The following is a 15,435-nucleotide window of genomic DNA, read 5'->3' as shown; positions in this document are numbered from 1 at the left end:
TGACTTCTTGGTGCACCGGATAGTCCGGTGCTGCACCGGACAGGTACTGTTCACTATCTGGTGCGTCTTCTGGCGCTGCTCTGACTCTGCGCGAACTGTCCACGCATTGTTCATGTTTGCAGGCGACCATAGGAGTTGACCGTTGCGCTGCCCAGCCGTTGTTCCGGTGGCACACCGGTCAGTCCAGTGAATTACCGGAGCGCGGCCTCAGAAACCCGAAGGTGAAGAGTTTGGAGTCGCTTGCCCCTAGTGCACCGGACACTGTCCGGTGACACACCGGACAGTCCGGTGCGCCAGACTAGGATGCTCTTCGGTTTCTTTTTGCTCCTTTCTTTTGAACCCTAACTTGAACTTTTTATTGGTTTGTGTTGAACCTTTAGCACCTGTAGAACATATAATCTAGAGCAAACTAGTTAGTCCAAATATTTGTGTTGGGCATTCAACCACCAAAATTATATTTAGGAAAAGGTTAAACCCTATTTCCCTTTCAGTAGTCAGAATTCCCAAAGTGGACGGTCGATCCTAGGGCCCATACTATGCCAACATCATTTCCAACGGTCCGGAGCTTGGAGAACTTCATCGAAGAACACACAAGTCCCCTATCTGGCGCGCCAACTATCAGTGTTTCGTACCTCGCTCCGACAAGTAAATTTATTGTGCGCGTTCCGGACTACGGAGGGTGTGCGCGGTGGGTGCAAGATTAATATTACTTCGGACAGAACACCCCTACTTCCAGTCATCAGTGGCTTGCACAATTAATGATTGAAACTCTTAGTGGGGGTTACAAGCAGGCAAGAGAGGGAGGTGAGACTTCCAAGTCTTTTTATCGGGGTGGAAGTGGAGCTTAAAAGCTATGGAGTGGAGTCCTAGCTAAGTCTTGGTTTGGCGGGGGGGCTCCGCGGTCTTAGTCCTCGTCGACGCTCCTCCTCTTGTTCGTCAGTTCGTACGGGGCTCGTCCTTGTGGGTGCGTGTCCAAGTGAAGTCAACTCAGTCCACCCCCCTTGGCTGGGGGCAACCCCTCCCTTTATAGGCTAGGAGAGGGGTCGACAATCGGTGGCTTCCTTAGGAAGGAGTCATAAGGCAGGAATAAAACCAAACATTCTTACTCGGGGTAAAGCCACGTGTACTCGTATTTACTGTGGCAGACGACACATGGTTGCGTGGGTCCCTGACGCCATCATTTAGGCTATTCCGACCTCTAGCTTTCGTTGCATGGGGCTCAGCGCATTGCGCCCTGCCACTGGTCAGCGCACTCAAACCTAGTCCGATAGGTCATGAGTGCGATGCAGTCCGAGGGGCGCATGGACCATAAAAGCCGCAATCCAGGGGGCTCGTAGGTCATGAGTGCTATGTGACATGAGGTGTTCGTAGGTCATGAGGGAGAAGCGGACCGGCGCCCGTGCTGTGGCTCAGTGCCAGACGTGGTTAATGTGGCCGGTTATTTACGATGGGTCAGTCTGGGGCCAGGCGTGGGGATCCACTCGAGTGGTTTCCCTTTGACACACCCCGGACCCCCTATCAGGTTCTGCCACGCCCAACCCCGGGCTCGGTGCCGCAGGGTTCGACTGGGGACATGTTCTTTCAGGGTTAACGTATCCAACTCTTCCAGGTGACCAACGGGTCCAGCGACCTGGGGCTTTTCCTTACCGTGCTCTCTGACTAGTGGGTCCTAGGGACTGGGGATCATTTCCCCGACAGATATAGGCACGCATTTCAGGCTTGACCGAACCACGAGATAAATCCCTATGTCGCTTGTCTCTGCTTTGCTTTGTCTTATTATTTGTCTCCTATTTGATTTGATTTGCACTTTAGTACTTATCTTTGGTATAAGCTGTTCTTGAAGTGCATGATTCTTTTTTAAGACAGACTGGTATTCCGCTGCGATCTAGACTTCGAGTAGAGTAACAAGTTCCAAGTTTTCGATGTTATTTTTTATTCGCCTATTCACCTTCTCCAGAGCCCAAACAACATACCGATCTGTGTTCGCGGGCAAAAGGAACTTTCGATTGCCTAATTAGGCTTAACATGTTCATCTTGTTGTTTAGTTCTCATCTATATAATAGGCGTTGTATTTATAATATATTAAATATTTTTCTAACTATAATCCAAACATCCTATGTGACAGGGGTTAAAATTTGGCCCGAGTAACCAAACAACTCCTTAGATCATCTCTCATCTTTCATCTCTCTCCTCTCCATCCCCCGCGATCCTATCGCCCCAACCTCTCCCTCCCCTCTCCGTGTCCCCGTTGCTCTTTCCCCCTCACTTATGCCGCCGCCGCCTACGTCTACCCTCGCGTCGGCATGACTGTCAATGTCTCTCTTCCCTTCCCTTCTATAAAATTATAACGTTAACACAGACTAAATGCTTGTAAACTATGAAAGAGCCACTATTTCTTTTTGCTCCTTCTGCTCTCGCTCCTCGACCACTATAGCACACGGCTTTGGCCAGAACGAGGACCGTTTGTTCTCCAACGCCACTATAAACGATTGATTGTATGGGTAGTTGGACACCTAGAGGCTATAGAAAATGAAAATGAAAAAAAATGGTTAGCAACTACCAAACTGTGGATCTACATTTAGATACCGACCTTTTGTTTTCCTACGACAAATTCAAAACAGCGAGGGGGCGTGGGTTGGGTTGGCATGTCTCATGTCCGCTTGGGTCATTTTAGCGCAACACCGCCGTCCCCTGTATTAGTGATTAGCGTGCTGACGTGACCGCTAATTTCATCACGTGCGACCGCGTGACGGTGTGAGCGCCCGAAGCCCCGAACAGCGTCAGCTCGCCGTCTTGTACGCGTGCGCCCCGGCCGCTTGTCGAACACCGGCAAGGTCTACTTGCGTGTCCGGCCGGCTGTGGGCGGCAACTTTTCTTCTGCCCTCCCCGCGGCTTTGCTCGGGAAAAACCGGGGGATCTCCATGTGGTTCAGCCGAGGCCGGGGCCGGCTGGCGTGAACGGAGAGAAGAGGCCCGCGGCTGACGACTGTTTCTTTTTTTATTAATAATGCCGCGCCCGAGAACAGAGAAGAGGTCTCGGAGTCGGATGATGGCAATCTGGGGAGGCGCTTCTCTCCAAAGTCCACGGGCGCCGGAGCGGACAGCGGAGGGCTTAGCAGCATCCCCTAAATTTCATCCTCTAAAAGAATATTCTATGTCCTTTACAGCACCCTATAAACGATTCTACTCTCTATATTTTTTTCGTCTCCAACAACGTCCCCTAAATTTGGTTCTCTATATCTACAGTGTTACCAAATTTTAATAATCTACATTATTTTTAAGTGTTCTCTAAATTTCATCCTCTATATCCCATCCTTTATAACAAAATATTTTTTAAATAAACTTATACTATTAAACAAAGGGCTTAACATCAGTACGAGGCTACTCTTGTTGTCTAAGTAGAACATCCACAATAGGGTTGCTGCAAGCTGGTTTGAGCATATCGTCGAACACCTTCTGCACGTCGTCTCTAGCATCGTCTCCACTAGTTGCCACACTTGGTCTGTTGCACGATTGGCTTATTCAAGTCAGGAGAGCATAGGGGAGGATGAGGAGATGGAGCACGACTTTGATGGCGAGCGGCGGCGAGCGGCAACTGTGCGGTCTGCGGCGTCCTCGACTGCTCCCCCTGCGCACAGGAAGAAGCAACGTAACCAGTGCTCCACCGTGGATACGTGAGCTCGTGTACTCGGTGACTCGGCGAAGTGAACGACCGTGGAGAAGATGACCAGCAAGTGCAGTCAAAACTCGGAACGGTGAAGTGATTCGAAGAGGAATAGTGTGCCGCTGTGTGGATAGAGGATGCACAGTGAACCACTACATTTAGCGGCAGCCAGGGACGAACGCTATCTTAGCGGACGCAATAACGAGCGTTGTTGGATGCCTTGCGGATGTTAACAAGCGCTAAATTTAGCGTACCGGACGCTTTAGCGTCCGTTGCTGGAGAGAGTCTAAGCTGGGCGGGCGTGATGTGAGACGGCGGCCGGGGCTTGCCACCAATTTAAGCACGCCTGTTTAGGCGGGCGGCGGGGCTGTAGGAGTAGCTTTGCAGTTTGCCAGGTGTTGGTTGGTACCACCACGACCACCACGGCAGCACCGCGTGCGATTTGCAGAAATGGCTCACGCGTTCGTGAATTCTGCCATCATCATCAGCCCAATCAAAGCTCACCTGTGGCGACGTGTCGTGTGCCACGCCAGTCTCCACTGGAAGAGTTGGGCTAGCTCGATATGCGCGGCGACCAATGATGCTCGTCCGGCGTCATTTTTTCTGGCTTTTTCCGAAGTGGGCGTCGCTATCCAATACGATTTCTATCGCGGACCCAAGCTAAGCTAATGGATCATCATCGGGAGAGACCAGTACCAGTAGGCACACAGGCGCGCAGATATACTGCGAAAAGGTCGTGGGATGGGATAATGGCCACTCATCCTCCTGTCAAAGGCACCCTACAAACTTTCTCTCGAGACACACCGTGTAGGCTTTTCTCCCGTCCATGAGACCACGCCAAAGGCGCCGTGTAGTTGTGTCTAAAATACGAATTACGTGCAGTGCGCAGTTCACCTTAGGAAATACTCTGACTACTACCTCATTTCGCTTTCCGTAATTCGTAGCAGCAGATTTCCCAAGTCCTAGATCGGAAAGTTGGTAGGCCGTGGAGATCCATCGGGATATGCTAATATATTATGATTTATAATGGCATGCACAGTTGACAGTTCATCAGATAACAAATTTTATTAGCAGGTGAAGTCTACTCAAATAATGGCGTGTGGGCTCAAACTATTCAGAAGCCTAATGACCTTTATCTTGGTAGCACCGGTACAGGATTTGAATGTACATTCATGGACGAAATCGTTGTCTCATCTCCTTCCAGCATCTGGTAGTGACGCCATATGCCAGCTGAACCTTCTTGTTGGAATTACCAAATAACTCTATTATATGGGGCAAAGAAAGAAGTATAAACAATGTCATATTTGAACAGGTTTTTCTCCTTTTCTTCTGGAACATCTGAAAACAATGAGTTAAATCGCGATAATAAAAAAGTGCTCTTATGTGGTATTCGTGCACTTTTTGTTTTAGACAAAGTACTCATATAGTTTGTAAACTGTGTTTGAGAGGTCAAGTACTCACTGTATATTTCCGATGTGTTACTGAATATGGTGTCTAGAGAGGTCCGTAATTGTGCACTAAGAGTAATACTCATCGGATGTGTCTGACGTGGCACCACTGTGAGGATTGGATAGCAGTATGGTAACGACTATTTTTTGAAACTAGTGGTTGGGAAAGCACCGGACATATCAGATGCAGAGAGTTGATGTGCATCAGACATATCCGGTATACTCGTCTGACTCGAGTGGGGTTATAACGACTAGTTTCTTTGTTTGGGAATATTTATATCCCTAACTTGACCATATGAGGTCTCTTGCTCGTTTCAACTACTGAATAAGGAAGAGTATTTTTCTAGTGAAGATCTTGAGAGTTAATAATCACTTGATTAGTGGCCTCGTAGCGTGTTGATAGTAACCTGTGTAAATTCACCACAATCACTAGACTTAGACATGTCAAGTGAGAGTTAGTACTTATTACTCTCGGTAATCAGTATCATCTAGAATGCTTGATGGTGATTGTGAGTTTGGTGCACCCGACTAAACTAAGTGAGGTTGTATGGCTAGTTCCTTTACTCAGGATTATTTATACTCCTAACTCGATTATATGAGGTCTTTTACCCATTTCAACTACTGAGGTAACTATTGAGAGTGAGGAAGAGCTTTACATAGTGAGCGACTTGGGAGTTGATAGTCACTTGATAAGAGGCATCATTACCTTATTAAGAGTAGCTTGTGTGCATTCATCATACTTATTAAACTTGGATAGGTCAAGTGAGAATTAATACTTTTGTTATTCCTGGTGATCGACATCACCTAGATGACTTAGCAACGATTGAGAGTTCGATGATCACTTGGAGAACTTGTGGGTGACCAGGCTCAAGCATGTATAGGTTATGAGCGATTCACTATGTTGGAATGACAAAAAACCATCTCATAGAGAACATTTAATTCTTGCACGGATCAAAGGAGTGATCCTCCTTGTGCGGGTGCTCCAGTAAAAACTAGTGAAGAGTACCAACTTTTCGATACCTTAACAAAACATTGATGCATTTTAACCATTATTTATATTAAGTAATTTTATTTAAGTATTTACTTTGATAGAATTGTTATGCTAGCATATGACTGAAACTTAAGGTGTAAAACTTTTGATCGATACATAAAAACAATTTAAGCGTATAAAGTGAATTTAGGCTTAATTGCATGTTTTAATTTGTATAAGAAAATTTAGGGAAGTTTAATTCAGCTCTCTCGTAGACATAACATTGTTTCAACTACTTCTGAATAAGTGAATTGACTAGGTGAAAAACGCGTGCTTCAGTGCTTGTATAAAGATAATAAATAAGCCAGGTCGCCGCTTTTTATCACGAATTCCAGGCCCAATTGAGAAAGATTAGTCTCGTTTTCCTAACATGATCGGACTATGGACTCAACACCTTCCTGCTGGAGCTAATGCTGGTACAGTGACAGTGCCACGTATACCGTACATGTAGATCCAGTAGTACACACCTGTTCTCATTGATCGCAAAAGTATGCTCCAACAAGAAATTACACGTGTGCATCGACTCTTTCGCCATCAGACTTGGCTGTTTTGTACGCCGGACGCGTGCTTAGCCATCCAGGTTAGCATAGATTTCTTCAGAAAAGAAAGATTAACTTCCTACTCTCCGCTGCTAATTACCAAGATCAGTCGCCTTGCTAATTGCTCCCTGCTGTATCTGAAACTCTCGAGTAGGTTTGGAATTTGGACCTTGAAGGACACACAAAGCAGCAGCCGCAACAGCAAAATTCTGTTCATATACATATTCTCTAGCCAGCAGGAAACGCCGCTGCCCCAGCCTGCCTGGCTGCCCACGAATCCGCAAAACCCTAAATCCTGACTCAGTCTCTCCAATCCCACCCAAAATTTGGGCATTTGGCGGCGGCTCTCCCTCCAATCCCACTCTCGCCGCGCGCAGCCGCTCGCTCTGCTCGCCACTCGCCTGCTGCTCGCCGCTCCGCGCCCTCTGCTCGGCCGCGCTCGCCTGCTCGCCGCTCCTCTGCTCGGCCGCGCTCGCCTGCTCGTCGCTCGCCACTCACCTGCTCGGCCGCCACTCACCTGGAGGCTTGGACTGGTATGTGAGTACAACTCTAGGAGGACCACCCTGTGCTTCTACACTTACACCATTGATATGCAGGTGTTTGAGTTTTGGTTGTGATGGAAATGTCTTGTTTGCAGTTTTGATTACGATGGAATGATGCAATGTACGTGACAAGGGAAAAGAGTTATGTATTGGTGAATCACCATCTGCTGCAGCCAGCCTGTGAATGAGTGGTTATTACCGATGCTAACGCTTTCTAGCATTAGATTAGCACTATTGAGTTCTCACATTCAAACTGGAAGTAGAAATTTTAGTTCTCTAGTGAAAAGTTATTTATTGTTTTAGATTAGCACTTTGTTTATTGTTTTGCGTTATTTATTTTTATATTACTAGGAACTCGCAAACAACTGCAAGGTTCTATTGATGACCCATGGAGTCATAGTGATAAGCGGAAGAAACAGGGATTCAAGTGTGCTTATTGCGGGTGTGCTAAGGAGAGTGGAGGTAAGACCCGTCTAAGGTGTCATCTAGCTGATTTGTCAGGAGAAGACAAGTCATGCCTGAATGTACCAAAGCGTGTGAGGAAGATAATGTTGAATGACTATGCAAGAGGGAAAAAGGAGGGCGGATTATAAAGAGCATAAACTCTTTGTGTATAAGGCGATTATGGATCTAGCATATAGTGATGCTAGAAGAGAAAAAATACCTAGGGATGAAGCTGAATAAATGGCGTGGGCAATAAGGGAATCATTGTTGGATCAAAGGGCATCTGACAATAGTTCACCTGTAGGCAGAAGTAGCACTGGGACAAGCAATACCACCCCACCATTAGCTGCAGGCTCTCGTAGGCAGAGTAGGATGGATAGGTACTATCGGAGTCTAAGTGTAACTCAGGACATATGTGATATAGATTTGCAATGCAGTAAGATGTCAACACAACCTAAAATAGACATTATGCCATATGGGGGTGCCAAAGAGAGACTTGGTAAAACTTGGGCGAAATGGTTCTATGCCAATGATATTCCTGGAAGGAAAGCAGACTGTCCATATTTTGTAGCAGCAGTAAAACTATAAAACTATCTCAGCAGCTTGGGGAAAGAGTGACTGCTCCAAGGGGAAGAGATATAGATGGGTCATTACTAAATATGAACTATGAGGACCTACAAACTCACATAGACCGATACAAGGAAGATTGATGTTGCTTTGGGGTCACTATTATGTGTTCTTGGACAGGGCCAAACATGATGTGCATTATTAATTTTATGATTTGTTGCAATGGTCGCATGTTCTTTCATAAAACCGTGGATGCAACTGGTCAAATACAAAATGCAGAATTTTTTTATGATTGCATTAATGAAGTTGTTGTTAAAGATGTTGGAGAAAGTTATGTTGTTCAAATTGTGACTGATAATGGTTCCAATTACAATAAAGCATGCAAACAACTTATAGCCGAGTATCCACATATTACTTGGCAGATATGTGCTGCTCACACTATTAATTTAATGTTGAAGGACATAGCACGCTATGATGAGGTTGATGAACAATTGTATAGTACTAAGCGGATATGCAGATTTTTGTACAAGCATAATAGATAATATTTATATTGTGGAATTCTTGTACAAGCATAATAGTTAATATTTTTATAGTTAATCTGATGATATTCTAATATTAATCTTATGTTATTCTGATTTTTCAGTATGCATGCTATGATGAAAGAGAAGATAGGTGGAGAGCTTGTTAGATGGAATGCCATGAGGTTTGGCACACTTTTTTTGTTCTTACAGAGTTTTTGGGACAGACAAGACAAGTTCGAAGCTTAGATGATGTCTAACGATTGGAAAAATAATGATTGAAGAGATAAGGAAGACCACAAAAATAACGACTATCCTATCTATTAAACAATCGTAGGTGAATTTATGGTCTTCCTCATCTCTCCTATCATTATTTTTCAATCGCTAGACACCATCCAAGTTTCGAACTTGTCTTGTCTGTCCCAAAAACTCTGTAGGAACAAAAAAATGTGTCAAACCTTGTGTTATTTCATCTAACAAGCTCTCCACCTATCTTCTCTTTCATCATAGCATAAAGTTTGAAAAAAAATCAGAATATCATCAGATTAACTATAGAAATATTAACTATTATGCTTGTACAAGAATTTCACAATATAAATATTACCTATTATGCTTGTACAAAAATCTGCATATCCGCTTAGCACTATACAATAGTTCATCAACCTCATCACAACGTGCTATGTCCTTCAATATTAAATTAATAGTGTGAGCGGCACATGCCTGCCAAGTAATATGTGGATACTCGGCTATAAGTTGCTTGCATGCTTTCTTGTAATTGGAACCATTATCGTTCACAATTTGAACAACACAACTCTATCCAACATCTTTAACAACTTCCTTAATGCAATCATAAATAAATTCTGCATTTTGTATTTGACCAGTTGCATCCACGGTTTTATGAAAAAACATGCGACCATTGCAACAAATCATAAAATTAATAATGCACATCATGGTTGGCCCTGTCCATGAATCACACATAATAGTGACCCTAAAGCAACCTCAATCTTCCTTTTATCGGTCCATGCGAGTTTGTAGGTCCTCATAGTTCATATTTAGTAATGACCCATCTATATCTCTTCCCCTTGGAACAGGCACTCCTTCCCCAAGCTGCTGAGATAGTTTTACTGCTGCTATAAAATATGGACAGTCTGCTTTGCTTCCAGGAATATCATTGGCATGGAACCATTTTGCCTAAGTTTTACCAAGTCTCTCTTTGGCACCCCCATGTAGCATAATGTCTATCCTAGGTTGTGTTGACATCTTACTGCATTGCAAATCTATATCACATATGTTCTGAGTCACACTTGGACTCCGATAGTACCTATACATCCTACTCTGACTACGAGAGCCTGTAGCTAATGGTGGGGTGGTATTGCTTGTCCCAGTGCTACTTCTGCCTACAGGTGGGCTATTGCTAGATGTCTTTTGATCCAACAATGATTCCCTTAGTGCCCACGCCATCTGTCCAGCTTCATCCCTAGGTATTTGTTCTCTTCTAGCATCACTATATGCTAAATCTATAATTGCCTTATCCACAAAGAGTTTATGCTCTTTATAATCTGCCCTCCTTTTTTCCCTCTTGCATAGTCATTCAAAATTACCCCCCTCACACGCTTTGGTACTTTCAGGCATGACTTGTCATCTCCTGACAAACCAGCTAGATGACACCTTAGACGGGTCTTACCTTCACTCTCCTTAGCACACCCGCAATAAGCACACTTGAATCCCTGTTTCTTCCACTTCTCACCATGACTCCATGAGTCATCAATAGAACCTTGTAGTTGTTTGCGAGTTCCTAGTAATATAAAAATAAATGACGCAAAACAATAAACAAAGTGCTAATCTAAAAAATGACTTTCCACTAGAGAATTAAAATTTATACTTCCAGTTTGCATGTGAGAACTCAATAGTGCTAATCTAATGCTAGAAAGCGTTACCATCGGTAGTAACCACTCATTCACGGGCAGATGATGATTCACCAATACATGGCTGTTTTCCCTTGTCCCGTACACTGCCTCCTTCCATCACAATCAAAACTGCAAACAAGGCATTTCCATCACAACCAAAACTCAAACACCTGCATATCAATGGCGTAAGTGTAGAAGCGCAGTGTGGTCCTCCTAGAGTTGTCTCACATACCAGTCCAAGCCTGCAGGTGAGTGGCGAGCGACGAGCAGGCGCGCGGCGAGCGGGCAGAGCGCGTGGCGAGAGTGGGATTGGAGGGAGAGCCGCCGCCAAATGCCCAAATTTCGGGTGGGATTGGAGGGAGTGAGTCAGGATTTAGGGTTTGGGGGATTTGTGGGCTGTTTTGCAGCCCGTTTTGGCGTGGAGCCCAAATTTACACGTTTTTTTGGCCAAAGTGCTTTTTTTCGCCCCCAGCCGAAACCACCGAAATTTCGGAATTTCCATTTGGAAATTGCTAACCCTGGTACCAACTACCGAGTTAATCAACTTAATGTCATAACATGAGTGCAGCCAGAGCATCAAGCCCATCACAGTTGGGTCCATCTTAATGTGTAACCTAAGGGACACCAACTGAATTATCAAGAGCAGTAAATGCTGGATCTCAATATTAGTAGGACTGGATGCAAAACGGAAGTTGTTCAAGCTTCTGGACTTGCTCAAAAGTCTTAAGATTGTTAATATCTATGGATATTTTTTTTTTCAAAACAAAAAAGTTATCAACCTGTTGTTTTGTAGTACAACAATTGTTTGTTCGAAGTGCTCTACAAACTGGCACCCCCCCAAAAAACAATTATTGAAACTAATATTTATGTTGTTGCCCCCATATTTATCAGACATCCTTCATATCCTCTCTTACATGCCAAAAGGTCTCAATTTTATTGAGCACACAATCAATATTGGTTGGAAAGAGTAAGGATATGTTTTCAATGTCAATTTGTGGTTCTTAAGGGCTAGTTTAACAACTCCATTTTCCGAAGGGAAAATGAACTAATTTCCATTGGGAAAATGGAAATTCCTTAGAAAAATGACGTTGCCAAACTAGCCCTAGTTCTTAACCCATTTTCTTGTTTCTTATTATGATATGATTCTTGGATTCCATATGCAGGCATCAAAGAGCTCGACCTATCATTGTAGATCCAGCACTGCAGGTCCCAAATAAAACTGAGGTTGTAACGACAAAGGAGAAAAGGAGTATGCCCTCATCTTTCAAAATATCTGTAACATCTGTACTTGCTTCTGAATCAGTCAGTTCCAATGCCCTCTAGCATGCAAGGAACACTCTCCGTAGCAATGTTGTCTAGTTGTGTTTTTTGCACGCCAGAAGAATCTCTTTGAGCAAGCCTGTGGTAATTTGAATGCCCCATCTATTAGACACATAGATGTCAATTGCCATGGGTCACACCAATGTTTATTTAGATGGTTATGAAATTACTGGTCGTACCAATTTAGGTCTGTCTAATTGCTACAATGAAGTTATTAGGTATTTGTGTAGTAGTTTTTATATATGATATATTAAGAAAATGAAAAGATACCAAACTATATTCCTTTTTATATCTGTAACATTGTGATCAAAGTTTAGTTTGCCTTGGTCCTTATTATTGTGGCTAAGGCCATGCTCTTTTCTTGTAAATTTTACTTCTAACAAAGACAAACCCCTTTGTTACAGGTTCATCTTGGGTGATGCTTAGTCGATCGTTCCTGGAGTTTTGCTTGCGATGGGACAACCTTCCTCGCACACTACTGATGTATTTCACCAACTTCCTCTCATCCTCAGAGGGCTACTTCCACACAGTGATCTGCAACTCAGAGCACTACCAGAACACCACTGTCAACAGTGACCTGCGGTTCATGGCCTGGGATAAGCCCCCTCTGACGCACCCTGTTAACCTCACAACAGAGCATTTTGATGCGATGGCAAACAACGGGGCGCCATTTGCACACTCTTTCGCCAATGACAATTCAGTCCTGGATATGATTGACGCCAAGTTGTTGGGCCGGGCACCTGGCCGCTTCACCCCGGGTGGATGGTGTTTGGGTAGCTCAGTAGGCGGGAAAGATCCGTGCACCTTCTTGGGAAGATCCTTTATTCTCAGGCCGACCAAAGGTTCGGCCAAGCTAGAGAAGTTGTTGAAACTTTTGGAACCTGATAACTTCAGGCCTAAACAATGTAAATAGGACTCATTTTGCATGTAGCATTTTGTGGGTACTGTTCAGAAGCCAAAGTTTGACGAAATCTTTCTAGTTATTGCGGCAGTTAGGCATACATACAAGTGTGTTGTTGTATACTTGCATCTGGAAAGCTTATCTCAAAAGTGATTTGAGACCATACATGTACTACTGCGGTTTCATCGCTTCCACGGATGTTAAACAACCGATGATAATCAGAGACTTCAGCAATTTTCAGGAAGTCAGTCTTAGGAGATTGTTCGACGTTTTGTTCCTACCCTGTTCCATCTCTTGGAAGTAAAACGCTTCGGTTTGTGCGGCAGATTTTTCATATACATTTTCTCGGCAATATTGGTGAAAATAAAATTCCTGAGCGTTGCAGCATGATTTGAATGGGCTGTGAACATAGCTTTCTCGCAACACCGTCTCTTAATAATAAGGCCCACTCATGTCAAAGTCACTTAAGCCCAACTTGGACATCCACGGTCCAGCTCCAGCTCCAGCCCCACCTTCCAGAAACTGCTCGTACGATCTCAAGAACGCCGCCTCCCCGGTTCCCGCACCCCCGTCGCCGCGCCGGTAGTCTGCCCGTCGCCGTCTCCTCCTCCAGGTACGCGTGGGTCTCGGTGCCTTCACCTCCCCTCCCTTCCCCCGTCATGGCTTACCCCTTCCGGACTTAGCTTCGAGCCGCCGCTGTAAGAATACCCACACATTGATTCCGGTTGCCACTCGGCAGATCTGACCCGCCTGTCAACGTAGTCTGCCGGGAGTCCATCACTGTGCCGGGGCGTTACTCCTCACCGCCGCTGTGTTGCCTCTTCTGCGGGGTTGAGGTATTCCCGCCTGCTGGGACAAGTTTGCTTGCGCCTGCAAGCTGTTCGACCAAATGCTTCTTCGAAGGAAATTAGTCTCTCCCACTTGTTTTCAGCACTGCTATTTTAAAACTAGGAAGAACACCAGAATAGGTAGGAAGAAAATTGCACTATGTCTTGTCAAACAACTTATTATTCGCTGTAACCGAAGCATTTGTGCCTCCCCACCAGAAGCAATTAGTGAAAGCACTCTAACCTTGTTTATCCACGCTTGCGTGCTATAAGTTTGATACTAGTATTCGTCTACAATCGTTCTATCGGTTTAACGCTTCTACCTGTTAGAAATTGGCCCTTGTTATCAGAATCACATTGTCTGATGCTTTGGTTGCTTTGTGCTATTCAAATCAGTATGCTTAAACTGGCTAAACACGTGATGTTCATGTAGTCCATGCCATAGCTAGTAGACATTTATTCAAGCACCATTTGTTCTACTTCTACCTCAGGTTTCTTCAAACATTTCATCTTCCACATTGATTTTTTGCTCCTTGAATAATTGCTCTTCTGTGTGTGTTGTGGTGCTGAGGTGGAATTTATGGATACACGCTGTTGAGCTAATCACACCTATTGGTCAAATCCATGAAGGTGAAGGCGAAGGTGAAGCAGCAGGATGGGTCGGAAGGCCGGTGCTTTGTACATAAACCCAAAGAAGTTTGGTGCTATGGCGAAGCCCTGCATGCCGGAAATGGTTGCCTTCCTCAACTGCCTAGCCTTAAACAAACAGAACGATGACAAGTGCATCAAGCAGAAAGATCTTTTGGTTGCATGCTCTCAGGCTCAGGTTATTATCCACATCACTACTTGTGTTTTGCATCTGTAGCCTTTGTTCTGCCATAGTGTTAAGCTCACATTTTTCTTCTGCTTTGAATGCCTGCTTGTGACGTGATTGCAGAATGGGAGGCCAAAGAACGCAGCCAAGACCATCAATTACCATCTCCAGCGACTTGGGCGAGGCAAGTTCCTCTAGGTGCTGTGTGAGATCATTTCTTCATCCAGCTTTATGCCTTGTACCGAAGTAGAATTGCTGAAATGGGGCATTAATGTGTTTGCTTAGATTGGACAATGATCAGCAAATAATTTTATGTCAAACAGTAATGTATGAGCAGTATATTGATACTGTTTTCTTCTCATCCTATGAAGGCACATTACAGTTACGTTTTCCATCTATACTGCCTGTTTGGATATGTTTTTGAACTGTGTAAGTTTTAGGGCTGTTTGGTTTGGTTCGGACGAATGGTAATGGGATCCCTTCTAGCTAGGATTTTAACGATGGGTGGTCCACTTTATTTTTTACACAATATAAGTACAACAGTCGATAAATAGGCATGTAATAAAAATCACTAAATTTAATATGGTCAAATAAAAATACCGTACAATCATCTAATATTTTAGAAATTAAAAAGTATAAAGGTCATTTGACTTATAAAAATAAAAAATAACAAAAATGGTACAATCATATAATATTTTAGAAACTAAAAGTATAAAAGTCATTTGACTTGTAAAAATAAAAATATAAAAAATTAACAAAAAATGGTTATACATGCCTGTTTGGTTTAGTTTTTTTTGACCAGCTTTTCTGAGAATCAGCCGTGTAAAAAAAAATCTGGTTGTGGGAAGAATCTGAGTATCGTGGAGATTACGTGCGAAGAAAGATGAAATGGTTTAAAGGGTTCAGATCTAAAAA

General features: G+C 44.0%; 2 protein-coding genes across 9 annotated transcripts; both read left to right on the top strand.

The window, feature by feature from the left end:
• The first annotated feature begins 6,727 nt into the window (after positions 1–6,727).
• LOC103634466 (beta-glucuronosyltransferase GlcAT14A) lies at positions 6,728–13,044 on the top strand. 6 transcript variants are annotated; one of them, XR_004853117.1, is made up of 5 exons: positions 6,728–7,213; positions 7,318–10,843; positions 11,550–11,625; positions 11,822–11,907; positions 12,383–13,044. XR_004853117.1 is itself a non-coding variant. In XM_008655993.3 (4 exons), exons 2-4 carry the CDS (start codon positions 10,719–10,721, stop codon positions 12,889–12,891), a joined length of 720 nt encoding a protein of 239 aa, XP_008654215.1. In that variant the 5' UTR covers positions 6,756–7,213; positions 7,318–10,718; the 3' UTR covers positions 12,892–13,044. The 6 variants fall into 6 exon arrangements, 3 of the variants coding, with proteins under 3 accessions (XP_008654215.1, XP_020401611.1, XP_020401607.1); XR_004853116.1 differs by having other exon boundaries at positions 6,729–7,213; positions 11,550–11,907; XR_004853118.1 differs by lacking the exon at positions 11,550–11,625 and having other exon boundaries at positions 6,729–7,213; positions 7,318–10,906.
• A 301-nt stretch (positions 13,045–13,345) lies between these two features.
• LOC100192898 (uncharacterized) lies at positions 13,346–14,918 on the top strand. Of its 3 annotated transcripts, NM_001350998.1 has the most exons (4): positions 13,408–13,492; positions 13,619–13,715; positions 14,337–14,532; positions 14,644–14,881. In NM_001350998.1, exons 3-4 carry the CDS (start codon positions 14,362–14,364, stop codon positions 14,716–14,718), a joined length of 246 nt encoding a protein of 81 aa, NP_001337927.1. In that variant the 5' UTR covers positions 13,408–13,492; positions 13,619–13,715; positions 14,337–14,361; the 3' UTR covers positions 14,719–14,881. The 3 variants fall into 3 exon arrangements, with proteins under 3 accessions (NP_001337926.1, XP_023155986.1, NP_001337927.1); NM_001350997.1 differs by lacking the exon at positions 13,619–13,715 and having other exon boundaries at positions 13,346–13,492; positions 14,644–14,914; XM_023300218.2 differs by having other exon boundaries at positions 13,352–13,492; positions 13,619–14,532; positions 14,644–14,918.
• Positions 14,919–15,435: the final 517 nt, after the last annotated feature.

The sequence above is a fragment of the Zea mays genome, chromosome 1, assembly GCF_902167145.1.
Source record: "Zea mays cultivar B73 chromosome 1, Zm-B73-REFERENCE-NAM-5.0, whole genome shotgun sequence".
Lineage (NCBI taxonomy): Eukaryota > Viridiplantae > Streptophyta > Magnoliopsida > Poales > Poaceae > Zea > Zea mays.
This window is presented reverse-complemented; position numbering and strand designations above follow the sequence as displayed.

Coding starts and splice junctions, on each gene's coding strand:
- LOC103634466 (XM_008655993.3), top strand. CDS start 10,719: ATGATGATTCACCAATACATGGCTGTTTTCCCTTGTCCCGTACACTGC. Junction 10,844..11,821: donor AACACCTGCATATCAATGGC/GTAAGTGTAGAA, acceptor TTCCATATGCAG/GCATCAAAGAGCTCGACCTA. Junction 11,908..12,382: donor AACGACAAAGGAGAAAAGGA/GTATGCCCTCAT, acceptor CCTTTGTTACAG/GTTCATCTTGGGTGATGCTT.
- LOC100192898 (XM_023300218.2), top strand. CDS start 14,362: ATGGGTCGGAAGGCCGGTGCTTTGTACATAAACCCAAAGAAGTTTGGT. Junction 14,533..14,643: donor TTGCATGCTCTCAGGCTCAG/GTTATTATCCAC, acceptor ACGTGATTGCAG/AATGGGAGGCCAAAGAACGC.